Source organism: Xenopus tropicalis, chromosome 1, assembly GCF_000004195.4.
Source record: "Xenopus tropicalis strain Nigerian chromosome 1, UCB_Xtro_10.0, whole genome shotgun sequence".
NCBI classification, from domain to species: domain Eukaryota; kingdom Metazoa; phylum Chordata; class Amphibia; order Anura; family Pipidae; genus Xenopus; species Xenopus tropicalis.
Window position 1 is genome coordinate 20,375,583 of NC_030677.2, and position 16,461 is coordinate 20,392,043.

The window sequence follows — 16,461 nt, forward strand, 5'->3', positions numbered from 1 at the left end:
GTGTGTGGCCACCTTTAGGTGCATTTCCAGGACATCACTTTCCCTACAATTGTTGTCTGCCAATTATTTTATGTTTCGGACTTTATCCAACAATTTTATCTGAACATTTGTTGGAAGGAAACAAGAATCAGAACTTCTATGGACACCTTAATAGCACAATTATATATTCCTCACAAGAGACTTCTCAGATTCTGGCAAACACCATTTCTGCCTTACACTAAATCTAGCAGTGACTGGTGATAACCAAAAATAAGTATTTATATTAGACATATATTTATTAAACAAGTGGGAGAAAGCACAAGAACCCAGGGGAGGATACGTGGCAGGCGGGAATGAAATGAGAAGACAACAAGCAGAACAGTAAGCCATTACACAGGGAAGCGCGATCCCGCTAAAACAAAGACGTCACACACAGTCACGCCTCTCACTGTACGGGGGCGCGCAAACCCGTGTCACAGCCCGCGCTCTGTGATTGGTTCATTCGTAACTGTTCGTGACGTAGGGAGTTTTCGGCAGCTGTGATTGGACGGGTTCTTCCAAACTCAGAAATTCAAAAAAAGTACATGGTCAAAAAGCGTCTGAGGCGCAGCAGGCTTGCACAGATACCCGCCGGGGTGCATAAAGGTTTAAATAGCGCGGTGCCGGCAGCTCAGGCCTTCTTCTCGCAGGTGAGGGGATATGGCGAAGTAGTTTGTGACTGGGTTCTTATTGCTATCGGTGGGGCTGGTATACACGGGCGATGACTGACTTCTGTGTCGTGATTGTTGAGGCAAAGGGGGCGCACGTATTGTTTAGATGTTTAAGCGACGTCGGTATTTAACAATGTTCAGCGTCACAGGGGCGCAGGTCTGGATTTTGGGCAGAAAGACTATTTACTTAGGGGTTGGGGTAATGGCTTTATTACTATTTAATACACAGCGACCCCTTGGCCTTACTGCACTGCATGGTGAGGAGGAGAGGGTTGGGAACTGTAGTCTGGGAATTCTACGAACTTATACATGCAAAGGTATCCATGTCCTGTCACCTATAGCAACCAGCAGGCCTGGACTGGCAATCTGGGGGTTCAGGCAAATGCCAGAGGGGCTGCTGTAAGGTGCCATAGACACTCACTATTTATTGGGCTTATGAGGGGCTGTTTGGGCCTCTGTGTACTGGGAATGCCAGAGGGGCTGCTGTAAGATGCCATAGACACTCACTATTTATTGGGGGGCTGTTTGGGCCTCTGTGTACTGAAAATCAGGCCTGGACTGGCAATCTGTGGGTTCAGGCAAATGCCAGAGGGGCTGCTGTAAGGTGCCATAGTCACTCACTATTTATTGGGGGGCTGTTTGGGCCTCTGTGTACTGAAAATCAGGCCTGGACTGGCAATCTGTGGGTTCAGGCAAATGCCAGAGGGGCTGCTGTAAGATGCCATAGACAGTCACTATTTATTGGGGGGCTGTTTGGGCCTCTGTGTACTGAAAATCAGGCCTGGACTGGCAATCTGTGGGTTCAGGCAAATGCCAGAGGGGCTGCTGTAAGATGCCATAGACACTCACTATTTATTGGGGGGCTGTTTGGGCCTCTGTGTACTGAAAAATCAGGCCTGGACTGGCAATCTGTGGGTTCAGGCAAATGCCAGAGGGGCTGCTGTAAGGTGCCATAGACACTCACTATTTATTGGGCTGGGGGGGGCTGTTTGGGCCTCTGTGTACTGAAAATCAGGCCTGGACTGGCAATCTGTGGGTTCTGGCAAATGCCAGAGGGGCTGCTGTAAGGTGCCATAGACACTCACTATTTATTGGGGGGCTGTTTGGGCCTCTGTGTACTGAAAATCAGGCCCAGACTGGCAATCTATGGGATCTGGCAAATGCCAGAGGGGCTGCTATAAGGTGCCATAGACACTCACTATTTATTGGGCTGCTGGGGGGCTGTTTGGGCCTCTGTGTACCTGAAATGCCAGGGCCTATGTTCAATCCCAGTACAGACTTGCAACCAATTGCATTTCATTTTGTTGGTATAATTAGTGCTGGGCGGTATACCGTAAAATACCGAATACAGTTTTTTTTTTTTAAAAAACGATATTCATTTTTGAAATACCCCCATACCGGTGATGATCGGGTTGCGCCCCGTGCGTACATGACGTCAGTACGCACGGGGCGCAAACAGAAGCGGCACGGGCCGCATCGCTGGCCAACTTGCTGTATGGGGGGTGGTGCTTATAAATAATAATCGTAATTATAAGGGGAAAGTGGGGGGAAAGCTTCCTGCTGGTCACAGCTGGTTACATGCTCCCTCTACTTGCGCCTCACTGGTACAAACCTCCCAAAATTGCACATTCCAAGTACAGAACTGCATGAAGCAGTGCTTCATATACCGATTTAGAACCTCTGAGGAATTGTACCAACACGAGCCTTTCCATATATTTTCAACTTTGTTCCCTGTGGATTAAATACTAATTGTCTCAATAGCAATATTTAGGGGCCCTGGCCACCAATGTTAATTGGAAAAAAAAATACCGTCAAATACCGTGATACTGATATAATTTTGAAAAATACCGTGATATAAATTTTTGGTCATACCGCCCAGCTCTAGGTATAATCCACAAAATCCACCAAAGCATTGCCACCCTGGGGGTCTAGTTATACCCTGGACTGGGGTTGTATTGCTCAGGGTGGGTGTCTGCCATCCCCGGTGCCCTATACAGGCTTTCAGACTGAATAGACAGTAGAGAACTTTTCTAAAGAGTGATTTACTGCTTGTTCATGGAGTCTGTAGGGGGGGCAGGGGATAGCTGGGAGGAGATGGTGGGTAGGTACCACCCTATGCCAGTGTGCATGAAGAACCTCATCTGAAGTTTATAAATTGGCACCTCCATTGACGTGGGTGTGGCCGACATGCTTGATATTCTTCCTGAAGCTGCAGAATTTGTGTAAAATGTTACCTGGCATCTGGGCTCCCTAGTGGAGGCTTAAGAAATCTAGAGGGTGGAGAGGATTTATCATTATTTTGAATGCTTTAATAGAAAATACCTGTTAAATGAATGCTTTAATAGAAAATACCTGTTAAAACTTGCCTTCCTGTCAATTGCACTACAGCGATACGGCGAAGGAAGGAGCAGCATCCACTGTGCGACGATCGGTTGATCGAGCCTAGCCTTCCTTCTGTATAGGAAGGAGTCAGGCTAGACTCATCAATCGTCGCACAGTGGATGCTGCTCCTTCCTTCGCCGTATCACTGTAGTGCAATTGACAGGAAGGCAAGTTTTAACAGGTATATTCTATTAAAGCATTCATTTAACAGGTATATTCTATTAAAGCATTCAAAATACTAAGTGGTTTGCAGGATAGGGCGGTTATTGGTGCAGGGTAGAATAGCTTTTTCACTTAAAAAAATTTTAGTGTTACTTTTCCTTTAAAGGGGCCTTTCTTGCAGCATGCGCTAAATAAATAGAGTTTATGTTGAAAATACATCTACCTACACTTTTAAAGAAAAAACTATCCATATTGATTTTATTTAATAACCTAGCAATAGAGGAGCTTTGGTTTCACACTTTTCATATCTTCCATCTGATGAAGTTAATTAGGTAATATTAAGGTGATAAACAAGGTGCAAACTTCCCCTTTAACACTGCCTACATTAACCACTGTTTTGGAGAAAACGGTTTATGGACCTCCAACCCATACAATTAGTTACTGTATTGCAGAGTTTATATATTTGGGTCTGGAATGCAAAAAATCAGCTAATTAAAATTAAATGACCCTCCAGGTACCCAAAGCTGTATTCTGGCCAAACACTCAAAATATTTCTGATTTAATTGCTTCCACCTGGAAAGTCTTTCTCATCGCATTCATGTTATCTTCTGCACTGATCATTTAAAGGGATAGTTTACCTTTAAGTATATATACTAGAAAATCCTATTCTTAGTAGCTTTACAATTAGTCCTCTTTTTTTTTTTTTTTTTTTTTTTATAGGTTTGTCTGCACTTTTAGTCCTGGTAACTTATTACTTATTCTGCTTTTACTCTAATTCCACTGCCTGGTTGCTAGGTATAATTGGGCTATAGCAAACACATATTTTGTGAAATAACAACCGGATAAACTTGCTAAACAAATGATTAAAAAGATGTTTATATACAAAAATGAAGCCCAATTGCAAATTCTTAGACTCACTGCCTGCATCCTAATAAAAGTTAGTGTAAAGCTGAGCTACCTTTTTGTAAGATGTCTGTACAGAGACAGCTGTGGCCCCGTGGCTGCTGCTTTTCTCTCCAGCTGTTATGGTACCAGTCTGAGGTCTCAGGATATTGACGTATTTGCTTTCGTTTTTGCCTTCCTGTTTAGAATGAGCCTACAAATCATATACGATGAAAATGCAGGAAATGATATAACTGCAGAGAAGTGCGACTTGTTGTTTAGTCCTCCAACTACCGGCCGACCTTCTATCCTACGGCCCTCGCAGAAAGATAATCTGCCACCAAAAAACACTCTTAAAAGCATAAAGGTACTTAAGAATTTATTTATTATTGTTGATTTTATTTATTAAATCAACAATCAACATTCTCTCTTGATGCTCTTTTTCCAGTTGGCGTTGAGGATTTTTATCTAATATCAAATTTTCTGTTTTAGGTGAGTTTTCAGACACCGATGCGAGACCCCCAGACTCACAGAATTATGACACCCAGTGTTGCAAACAAGCCAGAGAGTGGCTTCTCGTTGGATGCTTGTACACAAGCACTGGAGCAGCTGCACTTGTCTGTGTCCACTAGCTGTGGGTGAGTGTATGTAACCTAGTAATTGAGGTTGAAAGATGTCTGTCAAATTCAACCCTTTTGTCCAGATGATATGTGCCTCATTGCTAGAATTGATAGCTTTCTAGTACAGGTATGGGATACCTTATCCGGAAACCCATTATCTAGAAAGTTCTGAATTATGGAAAGACCGTCTCCCGTAGACTCCATTATAAGCAAATCTAATTTTTAAAAATGATTCCCTTTTCTCTGTAATAAAACAGTACATGTACTTGATCCCAACTAAGATATAATTACCCCTTATTGGGGGCAGAACAGCCCTATTGGGTTTATTTAATGGTTAAATGATTCCCTTTTCTCTGTAATAATAAAACAGTACCTGTACTTGACCCCAACTAAGATATAAATCCTTATTGTTGGAGACACAACAAGCCTATTGGGTTTATTCAATATTTGAATGATTTTTAGCAAACATAAGTTATGGAGATCCAAATTACTGGAAGACCCCTTATCTGGAAACTCCAGGTCCCGAGCATTCTGGATAACAGGTCCCATACCTGTAGCATAGCAGTACATAGTGGAGATGAGATGGTCATGACATCAAATGGTTTTGTGTCGTCTCGTGGTTTCCTCAAGGTACACACTCTAACCTACTGTCTGCTTGTGCCTCATGTGGCCCAGTTGTTGTCTGTGGTGAGATATATAAACTAAAGGTGTCAATACATAAAACGATCCACTGCTTTGAGGAGGTAGCCAAATGAACAGATCTTACTGATTTAGCTACTAATGTGCCAGAGCCGAGTGAGGCTGATAGATCTTTGGGCGTGAGTGTATGGTCCTAAACTGTGCAGACATATTTTGCTATTTTTGGCCAGATGTTGGTTGGGCAGGTCATTAGGGAACCATATATGGGCCAGTGAGGTGCTGAGTCAGCAGGTTTTGGCATCCTGTGTATGGGCAGCTTAAGTGTACAGTATAAGGACACATACAAAGAAGCGGTTTTATATCATATGTATCCTTATACACAGATCTAGCTGTATTGCCTTCTGGTGCCCATACTCTTATTCTTACCCATCATACTGTTTAACCTGCCAGTGGTTTAGGAACACTGGAATGTGCCCAATAAGAACTATATAGCAGAACAAAGTATTTGCTGTTGCTCTGAAGCCAGCCTACTGCTGTTGGGACGTACTGAGTCACAGGTATGGGACCTGTTATCCAGAATGCTCAGGACCTGGGGTTTTCTGGATAAGGGGTCTTCCTATAATTTGGATCTCCCACCTTAAGTCTGTTTAAAAAAAAAAAAAATATTTAAACAGTAATTAAACCCAATAGGATTGTTTTGGCTCCAATAACGATTAATCATATATTAGTTGGGATCAAGTACAAGGTACTGTTTTATTATTACAGAGAAAAGGGAATCATTTAACCATTAAATAAACCCAATAGGGCTGTTCTGCCCCCAATAAGGGGTAATTATATCTTAGTTGGGATCAAGTACAGGTACTGTTTTATTATTACAGAGAAAAGGGAATCATTTAACCATGAAATAAACCCAATAGGGCTGTTCTGCCCCCAATAAGGGGTAATTATATCTTAGTTGGGATCAAGTACAGGTACTGTTTTATTATTACAGAGAAAAGGGAATCATTTAACCATTAAATAAACCCAATAGGGCTGTTCTGCCCCCAATAAGGGGTAATTATATCTTAGTTGGGATCAAGTACAGGTACTGTTTTATTATTACAGAGAAAATATTCTGTACTACTAAAATTGTTAGTTTTCAGGTATATTAGATTTTTTTTTTTTTTTGTTTTTAGAACAAATCCAGAAGAAATGATTACCTCTGTTTCCAACAACCAGCCTGGAACTGATGATTTACCTGTAAGGACTGCTGGGGCATATAGCATTGATTTTAACAACTTGGATGACATGAACCCATTTAAGAGTAAAACACAAATGCTAAACTCCCCAATAAAAGCTGATCTTCCAAGCCCTATGGAGAAAATAGAAACCAACACTCCTGTAATTCTAGCAGATAAAGACACCATTTGGTCAGAGGCTTTGAATTCATCTGCAGCAAATCTGGATTCCCCAGTCACAGTTCAGTTCTCTTCTGAAAGCAGCACCTTGGGTGTATCGGATAAAGCTGCCCTGGATGACACCCTTCCTTTCTCTGAGTCCGGCCTTAAAGATGCACGTGGGTCGGATACATCATCCAATAATGCAGAAGAGCCGATATTATTAGAAAAGGACATTGCTGCTGTGACAAGTTCAGCAAATAATGAAGCTAATGCCCAAAGTCCACCTCTTGTCCCTAAAGGCTCATACAGTTTTGACCTTGATCAGATTGAAATGATTGATCCTTTTAAAACCGGAGGTTCCAAGCTTCAGAATTCGCCAGCAGGGGAAAAGAAAAATCCGCCAGAAGATACAAATGAGGCCAAAGCTGAACCAGTGAAGCTGGAGTTTAATTTTGGTGATGGCGATGCTCCTGCAAGAAAACCTCCACCCAAAAAACTAGGAAAGAGACCACCTTTTAAAACTGCAACCAAGAAACCAGCTCCGAAACAGGAAATTGTATCCGAAACACCAGAAGAGCAAACTGCAAAGCCACCAGAAGAGCAAACTGCAAAGCCACCAGAAGAGCAAACTGCAAAGCCACCAGAAGAGCAAGCCATTGTTCCAAAGGCATCTTATAAATTTGACTGGGAGAAGTTTGATGATCCAAATTTTAATCCTTTTGGATGTGGCGGTTCAAAGATCTGCAGCTCTCCTAAGGGCCAAAAGACAGCCAGCGAAGAGCAAAGTGCCGGCATACAGGACAGTACATCCAAAGCAGAATGCTCTGAAACTGACATGGCACCACCTGAGAATGAAGATGGGAAGAAGGACCTTGGGGAAACAGAGTAAGTCTCCTTAAAATTTTGCACCATTCATAGGAAACATACATGTATTTTGTAAATCTGCAAGCTCTCCTTACAGTGCACACAAGCAGCTATCCCCCATTCATTGAATGAGAGGGCATTTGAGTGCTGCGTCAGCAGGCAGTAATATACAAGCTGAAGCTTTCACTGGTTGCTGTGAATGAGGTGGCCTGTGTAATAAACCTCTCAAAAGGCCTGATCTACCATTTTATGTCCCTACATGATGTATTTAACCAACTGATGTGCTTTTTATAAAGTGCCAGCCGTGTGTAGCCTGAACAAACTGCACTCTTGCAGTATTATATCCAGTTAAATAGCATACCCTATACAAGCTTTGGCCTGTCTTTCAGGAAGTATATAGGATTAATGCATTGCTCTGTTCACTGTACTTTTACATACTGGTATATATTGCCATTTGGTCAAAGAAACATGTTTACAGGCTTAAAAGAGGATATAATCCCAAAACACTGAATAGCAGCGGTCTATAAAAGCTCAGTGTAATAAGCTGTCCCTTATCTTAAAGCCAGTTGGAAGGCTCCAGCTGGGGGAAGGGTTTATGCAAGGGCTTTCTGAATTTTTTTTTTTTTTTTGGTGGTGGTGGTTATTAGAACAAATTGTCTTTAATTTCAATTTTAGATTCTGCCCTGTTTAAGTGCTATAAAAATATTTACATTGCTTCATCAGTCGGGAAAAGCAGTGCAGCCAATTGAAATGGACAGGCATACTGCTTCCAATAACCATTTAAACATGTAATTCATAAATGGGAAGTTTGTTTAGACAGTTTCCCTTTATTAGGCATTTACCTGGGAGTGGATTTTTTCTATAAGACAAAGATTATAAATAGCTGTTCACCAGTACATTGAATATGACTTTCAACTCAATTCTGCCCTTTTGGTGCTAACACTTAATATAGACTAGCAATATAGTAAATGTATATCCCCTTGTATAATCTGTGCAGGCCTGCCCAGGATTCTGTTGCTCCTGAAGATAAATCAGAAGCAGAAAATACATCTGTGGCTTTAAGTAATGTAACACCACATGAGGTAAGAATTTTGTTCTTTTACATATGGTTCAACACAACAAATATGGCTCATTAACCAGATGCATAAACAATACCAAAGTACCAAAAATATATTCTTATCTAAACTGACCAACCAGTTATCTCTGAAGGGGGCACATGGGGTTTATACTTGAATAGGAAATGTTACAGCAAATGTACTACTACTTTTCATCCCAATGTTCTAGTGAGTGCTTAAGGTGTGCCAGCTGTCTCATCCTTCCCATGAATGTAGATTCAGACACTATTTTTTGCAGCCAAGCAGAATACATCTAAACTGCTAAGAAGCCAAAAGTACCGTCTCCCCACCAGCCTTTCAGTATTTGGCCAAGAGCTTAGAGGTTTCCTTTCAACCCAGCTTTGCAACCATCCCTTTTTGACTTGTATTGGGTCATGTTAGTGATTGGTACCCCAGATCACTGACCCCTTACTAAGGGATAGCCATTCAGAAGTTTTTCCTCCCTGTAATGTTTGTTTGCATGGTGGTAGGTCACATGGCTGACTTCAGGCTGGGTTTCCTTAATGGAAAACGATGCCCCCAAACAATGTAGGGGTCTCTAAAAAATATATTGCATAAACAGCTCATATGTAAAGCCCTGCTTCATTTAAATAAACAATTTTCATAAAAATACACTTAGTAGTATGTGCCATTGGGTAATCCTAAATAGAAAATTGCCATTTTAAGAATTAAGGGCCGCCCCCTGGGATCATAGGATTCACAGTGCACACAAACAAGCCAAGGCACACATACATGCTAGGCCCCCATCAGCCAATTAGTGGACAAAGTTCTGCCTTTTGCTCCCACGCTACTTCCTGCTACACTTAGAGCTGCATTATTTCCTGTCAGCTGATCTCTGAGGGAGCACACGGCCCATCACTAAATGGCGGCTCAAGGGAAATGATGTAAAAGGGCAATAGTTACGGATATATATGACAAGATTCTTTAATAGTTTATACAATGTTAAGTGATCTATGTGTTGGTTAAGTATTCATTCTAGGGGTATAGTTTTACTTTAATTACATCGGTTTAGTCGGCAGTGAGACTTGAGAATTACACTGAAATGTGAACTTGTCTTGACTACTTTGTGCTCAACTGTGGGCATAATGTCCTTGCTATGGATAATAAAATTGCTGTAAACAGATTTCTTTTGTTTTAACTTGGTTACAGCCAGCTGCTGATTGTTCCCCTGTGCAAAATGAGACACAACCAGAAGTTTCTACAGTCAGTGATGAACATTTCCAAAAGGAACTGGACCTTACAAGTTCAAATTTGACTGATCCAATAATAAATGGAACAGATATGGCGTTTAACTTACCCACAGATGCAGACTTTTTCCCAGCTGCAGATATGGACTTTAAACCAGCTTCAGAAAGTAAGATTGTCTTGTTCTGGGAACTTATATATATATTTTCTTTAATGAAAAATATATTCCCATATTGTGCACCCCTGTCAACTGGTAACTACATTCCTACATCACAGTTGCTGCTTTAGCCTCTTTGATTATTGCAAGAACAGTGTTTGACCTGTGCCAACACTCAACACTAGAATCTTTTGTAATGTATACCTTCAGCACCAAGCACTTTTATGATAGTCTAGCCTTGAGCACAGAGATAATTTTATATATGAATGCCAGAACTCTTCTGAACACTTTGATGGTCATGATGCATAGGATTACGTAAGTGTAAGGCATGTGTGGAAGACCAAATCTCTCTCACTATCGGAGTTTGCAATTGAAAAGATCAGTTGGATAAATCGCAGGTTGGCCAGTGTATGGCCAAGTTTAGGCTTGGCATTAAACAACCATGTCTTAGGCTACAAAACTACATTTTGCTTGCACACCTTCACTGCTTTTTTTTGTTGTGTTTAGTTTTCCCTGGCGGATTTGGTCAGCCCATTGAAATCGATTATCTAGAGAATTTTGGCAGTAATTCAGTAAGTTTCCACACAAAAAGACCTATGTACTGTTAGAATGTAGATATATATGTATCCTGAGCTGCTGTTGTCTCTGTAGCCCTCTGAATTATTTAACACTGTCCAATCTGCACGGGCACCCCCTGCCATATGGATAACACACCATCTTGTGTAGTTTAAGGAATCGGCGCTTAGGAAGCAGTCTCTCTATCTGAAATTCGATCCCTTGTTGAGGGAGTCTCCAAAGAAAAATGCTGCAGGCAACAACTTGATTACCAGTCTTCCACTGAAAAGCAGGTAGAAAGCCTCCCTAGTAACCGTTACTAGCTTTTGTTCTCCCAGCTGCATATTGTGTGTGTGTGTGTGTGTGTATCTAATATCTAATCTTATTTACACGTTGTTACAGTTCGGAGCTTTTTGGGACAATACCAGAAGCCAACTTCCCCCTTATCCAATCTATCGAAAATGAGGAAAAACCTAAGGGACTGGATCTTCTGGGGACTTTCACAGTTACGGTGAGTTGCTGAAGGCTTTTGATTTTGGACACAATAAAACCTTGCTGACAGCGTTTGGTGATATGTTTGGGTTACTGTCTGACACTTTTTTTTGGAGCATTTACTTTAGCCTGTGAAATGCTGTCCTTCTGCCATTGTAAGGACTGGAATGTCTGCATGTTACCATGGTAGATTTTTATTGTGTATATATAAACTGCTTTTGTGCAGTGCTTTTACATGCCCAAACAACAGGCAGTTTAAGGGCTTAATGCTGTGTTTTTATTCCACAGGACACTGCTCCTTTAATTGTTGGTGCTCCATGCAGTGGTCCTGTTCAAGATCCTTTCCTTCTAAATTCTGATGCCATTGTTGAGGTGCTGAAGTACAGCCAAAAAGACATGGATGCAGCAATAGAAGCAGTGCGGTTAGAGGTAAGTGATACTATTGGGAGATAGGGAACTGGCATTATAGCACCTGGGCTCCTTCTCGCAGCATTGCAGGGTGCAGAGTCTCTTATACTTACTGGCATGTTAAAGTTTGTGATGCCTCTGCTCTGGCTTTCCAGAATGATTCCTGTGAATCTGGTTAGCTTTGTTTTCTTCTTAAATTGGAGTACTGGGAGAATTTATTCTGTTGAGTGCTTAATAGGGATGCACTGAACTCTCTTTTTTTTGCGTTTGGCCAAACCTCCAACCCCACCCAGCAGGATTCGGCCGAATCCCGAACTGGTATATGCTGATTAGGATCGGAAGGGGTTAAAAAAGGTAAAACATTTTTCACTGCCCATTTAACCCTTTCCAAATTCTAGTATATGATTTATGCTAATTCGGATTCTGTTCGGCCAGGACCGCTTAATGGGAAGCACCACTCCAAATTTTTTTTTTTTTTTTTGAGACTCTAATTAAATCAGGTACTTAATTTCGTTAATTTATCTGCCCCCCAACTAGGTTCAAGAAAAGGAGTTGGAAGTACTGGAGTGGAAGAACAAACATGAAAAGCTCTATCTTGAATACGTTGAAATGGGGTAAGGCTCTGTACCTTTTGGCTATATGACATGACGGAGAATATATCCTTTGCTGTATGTTTCTATTGCTAAATGCAAGTGCGTGTTCCATAGGACTTTCTACTACAGCCTATGGCAGCAGTGACTGATAGAATTGTGTTTCAATGGATCTCTAACCGATGAGCTAAGGTTAGGCCTAACCGATTTTGAACCCTCAAAGAAGCATTTGAGGAATACTTTTATGAATCCTGTACTTGTGTATAGCCCTATAGCTTTCATAATGTTGTCCCTATTTGTTACAGGAAAATTATTGCGGAATTTGAAGGCACCATCACACAAATGCTAGGTACTGTTTCTGACTTTTTTTTTTTTTTTTTTTTTTTTTTTTTTTAACTACTGAGGGACAGTCTTAAAAACAGCAACTCTCTTCATGCAATTACAATATGCAATTACATTATGCATCATTTGATTAAAATTGCTGTACTTTAGAAGTGTGGTTGAGTGTTTGGTAAAGTGGGACCTTCAGGCTTCTAGAGAAGTTCCGACCCATTCCAACCTTTCAAATAAAAAAAAACTTTGCTCTGTGAGGCTACAGTTTTGTTTACTACTTATCTTTCTGTTCAGGCCTCTCAAATGAATCTTCCAGTCTCTTGTTCAAACCACTGCCTTGTTGCTATGGTAAATTGGATCTTGGCAACCAAAACGGCTGAAAGTACAAGCTGGAGAGCTGCTGAACAAAATATCTATACCCATAAATAAAGACCATTAGTATATTCTCAGAATATCACTGTCTGCGTAATGTTATAGTGAACTATGCATCAAGATGTTTTAGGGAACTTTCCCTTTAAAGAGCTGCTATTTTACCTCCTTTTTTTAAAAAAATGTTTTTATTATACACAGAGGACTCTCAAAGGCAGAAAGAAATGGGCAAACTTGAGCTCAGTAAAGTGTTGCAAGAGAAGCAGCAAGTCCAGGTGGATCTAAACTCTATGGAAAAGTCTTTCTCTGAGATGTTTAAGAGATTCGAGAAACAGAAGGAGGTGCTGGAAGGATACCGGAAGGTAAAGCTGCACTTTAAGATCTTTAGATCACACTGCTCTGAAAGGTGGTGCATGTCCTGAAATGTTTCTAACCTTTAATCTAGCTTTATTTTGTGCCTATTCATAATCTACTTCATCCACTGAATCTGTGCTCACAAGGCTCATGAAGCATTTGCTGGGCCTTATTAAGCCGTAAATCTGGGGGTAGGTGCACCCTTTTTAAAGGTGGTTATATAAAGGCCATTATGTGGCTAGTTGCTGTGTGGGTAGAACACTTTCTATTGTCTCATTTGTTCGAGCTGATGGTCTGAATGGGATTCAGGAATGTGAATTAATTGCACTTGCAGGAATAATCTGCTTTGTGCTTGGAATTTTTACTGGTTGAGTTTAGTCCTTAGATGCGGGGAGCACACTAGACAGGCTGGCCATAAGTCTGCAGTTTATATTTGTTTGCAAGGACAGAGCCGATATCTGAAAAGGAATCAAAACTACCTCAAACTGAGCCTAAATACAACAGAGCTTGGCTTCTCTCAATCCGGACCTAGCCCTTCTTATACCATTACTACGGCTAGCATGGCCATTAACCTTAACTACTTTAGCACCTTTCCCAGGGGTTATCTTAGCCCTGTCCCCCTGCTTCTCCGATTATATATTAATGCCAAGGCCAAAACCCAATGCTCTTTCTTCCCCATATGCCTTTATAAAGGAACTGCTAAACCATTAATCCATGCCCTTATCCTATCCCACTTCTTTAGTTACAAACCTTACTTTCTTCCCTGCAATAATTTTTATACTCTGCTGCTAGAATCTTCCTTCTACTCTCTCTCTTAAGAGGGAACCTGTTCATGGTCCCCTGGTAAAATCATTGGCATGGCAGCTTGTTAAAGGATACAATATCAATACAATATCCTTCTGTTAACATTAAAAGTCCTGAGAATTGGGATGAGTAGTAACATTCTATAAATGTTTGTTAGAACAAAAATTGAATGATCCTAAATTTATACTCCAACATGTGTATACTCATTACTTGTATCCCTGTGATGCTATATAATTTTTCACACATGCATGTCCTGTAGCTGTGCTCCCAATAAGTGCCACACGTAACTCAATGGTCACAGTACAATGAAAACTCTCCAAAACTGCTTGCCCCAACTGGGTATGAATGGACTTAACATGGCTCAGCATGAGAAGCAAAAACAATTTTAGGCAGAATGTCCCCTCAGATGTCTGGGAGTCCATTAAGAGCAAGACGCTGAATTAAGGGAAGTGCCTAGGGTTGGCCTCATAGGGAATGTATGGGGTTAAGCTCCTCACTCAGAGGCAGGCCACTTGAATAACATGAAGGGGATGTGCTAGATCCCCCCTCAGGTTTAACCCCTGCACTATACTCGGCCCCATTCAGTTTCCTGCTCCTAGGAGGCTGGACCATCAATCTCACGTGAGATCCTAAGTGAATTACTCGGTGAGTAGCACTGACACCCAGGGTGATACCTGATACAGGTTTACCTGTACCCTCTTCTGGTTAACCCCCTTATGCCAGATATCCCACTGGGTTCTGCAGTTTAGCCAGCATAGGGTCAAACACATTATTCCAAAATCTGGTTTTAAATTCCCTTTTCAATGTGTGCAGAACGAAGAGGCACTGAAAAAATGTGTAGAGGACTATCTGGCGAGGATTAAAAAGGAAGAGCAGCGCTACCAAGCCCTGAAGGCCCACGCTGAGGAGAAACTCAATAGGTAAGTGCAGTGTAATGGCGCAAAGGCACAGCGGCTGGTCTGTGATGGCAACACCTTTTAGCTTTCTAATTAGCTTTTCTTCTGACATCAATTTATTCATCGCAACTACATAGACCTGACTGATTAGTAAAATGTTGCTGTAAAAAACAAAATAAATTAAATATTTGACTCCTCATATGGAGACAGCATAGTACTTCTTGTAGGGGGCAAGTAGTACTCTTGATGTATGCATGTTGCCTACCTGCTTGCCTTCCCTGCACTAATGGTCTATTCCTGTGCTGCGGGTTAAGGGGTTAATCTTTTCAAGCAGTCCTGGCACCTATCTTTAGGTGTGAGGTAAAGACTGGCAAGGGCCACATGCAAATAATGAGGTAAAGGTAAAACTAAGCTTTATCAGAGCCTCGTAGTCTTACTAACTTGCATGTACAGCAGTCTTGGTCTTGGTGCAGGAGCGAGGCATTATGGGGATTTTTGTTTACAGAGCTCAGCATTTTTTTTTCCTATGAGGCTTCATCTGAACGGGTTCCATTTATATTGCTGAGCCTGTTATGGGTTCTTCTCTTCACAGAGCGAATGAGGAGATTGCTCACGTCAGGAGTAAAGCCAAGGCTGAAGCGACAGCTCTGCAGGCGACACTGCGCAAAGAGCAAATGAAGACTCAGTCCCTGGAGCGCTCCCTTGAGCAAAAGGTAATTATGGCTTGCACCAATGGCACACGGCTGGCCAGTCTAGGGTGGGCGAGCAATGTGCAATCTAAAGTGCTCTGTTTGGGGTGGGTTTCCAAACCAAGGGGCTAACATGTGGCTTTTTTCTGTTCCCCAGAGTAAAGAAAATGATGAGCTGACAAAGATATGTGATGATCTTATTTTAAAGATGGAGAAGATCTGAGCCGCCAAGGCAGAACTTTGTATATGTATGTTTGTCTGTCTGTCCAATTATGTATGTTCAGCACTAAATAAGGTTTAACTTATGGGAACAAGTGTGTAGGTTTTAACAAATAAAATGACATTACTACAAACGTCAGATGTTTTCACATTTCTATAAACTGTACATGACAAAGCTGAAGCAGTAACATGTGTATTTATGGGTGGCAGCCATAGGGTGCAGGGCTGGTCTGTAGCATGTAGCGTTATTGGCCCCGGGCTCATGATGGGACTCATTAATGCAGCCTGTGACTTGTGTTTCATGTCAGCTGATATTATTGACCAATCGACATCTGTTCAGGAAATGCTGAATTTTGACGTTGGAGACACATTTTCATGGAGCTGTAGTGGATATATACTATACAGGGCAACAAAAGCTGTTAGGGAAACAGCCAAGGCACCCACAGGCCTTTAGCAGGGAAGATCTGTGCCCCCAAAGATGCCCCAGTAGCCCCCCATCTTCTTTTCTGCTGATTCCCTGCCCATACTCTGTGCTGCTGTCACTTACCTGGGCTTAGGGACCAACGCACAATATACTGTATGTATAATAATGTCACAATATAAGGCTGATCGGTAATTCTGGTATCGTTACTACTCTAGATATGCTAAAACTTTAAGCTGGTTCAGTTAGTTTACTAT

General features: G+C 41.5%; 1 protein-coding gene across 3 annotated transcripts; it reads left to right on the forward strand.

Annotated features, from left to right (window-relative positions):
- The first annotated feature begins 547 nt into the window (after nt 1-547).
- On the forward strand, nt 548-15,922 carry tacc3 (transforming acidic coiled-coil containing protein 3). 3 transcript variants are annotated; one of them, NM_001004428.1, is given in 17 exon segments: nt 616-668; nt 4,323-4,482; nt 4,608-4,753; nt 6,550-7,327; nt 7,376-7,638; nt 8,615-8,699; nt 9,882-10,086; nt 10,582-10,646; nt 10,801-10,922; nt 11,032-11,140; nt 11,410-11,550; nt 12,067-12,143; nt 12,425-12,468; nt 13,023-13,183; nt 14,793-14,899; nt 15,468-15,588; nt 15,722-15,917. In NM_001004428.1, coding segments are annotated over 16 exon segments (2,649 nt in total). In that variant the 5' UTR covers nt 616-668; nt 4,323; the 3' UTR covers nt 15,788-15,917.
- The last annotated feature ends 539 nt before the right edge of the window (nt 15,923-16,461 follow it).

Coding starts and splice junctions, on each gene's coding strand:
- tacc3 (XM_031897473.1), top strand. CDS start 4,324: ATGAGCCTACAAATCATATACGATGAAAATGCAGGAAATGATATAACT. Junction 4,754..6,549: donor TCTGTGTCCACTAGCTGTGG/GTGAGTGTATGT, acceptor TTTTGTTTTTAG/AACAAATCCAGAAGAAATGA. Junction 10,923..11,031: donor AGTCTTCCACTGAAAAGCAG/GTAGAAAGCCTC, acceptor ACGTTGTTACAG/TTCGGAGCTTTTTGGGACAA.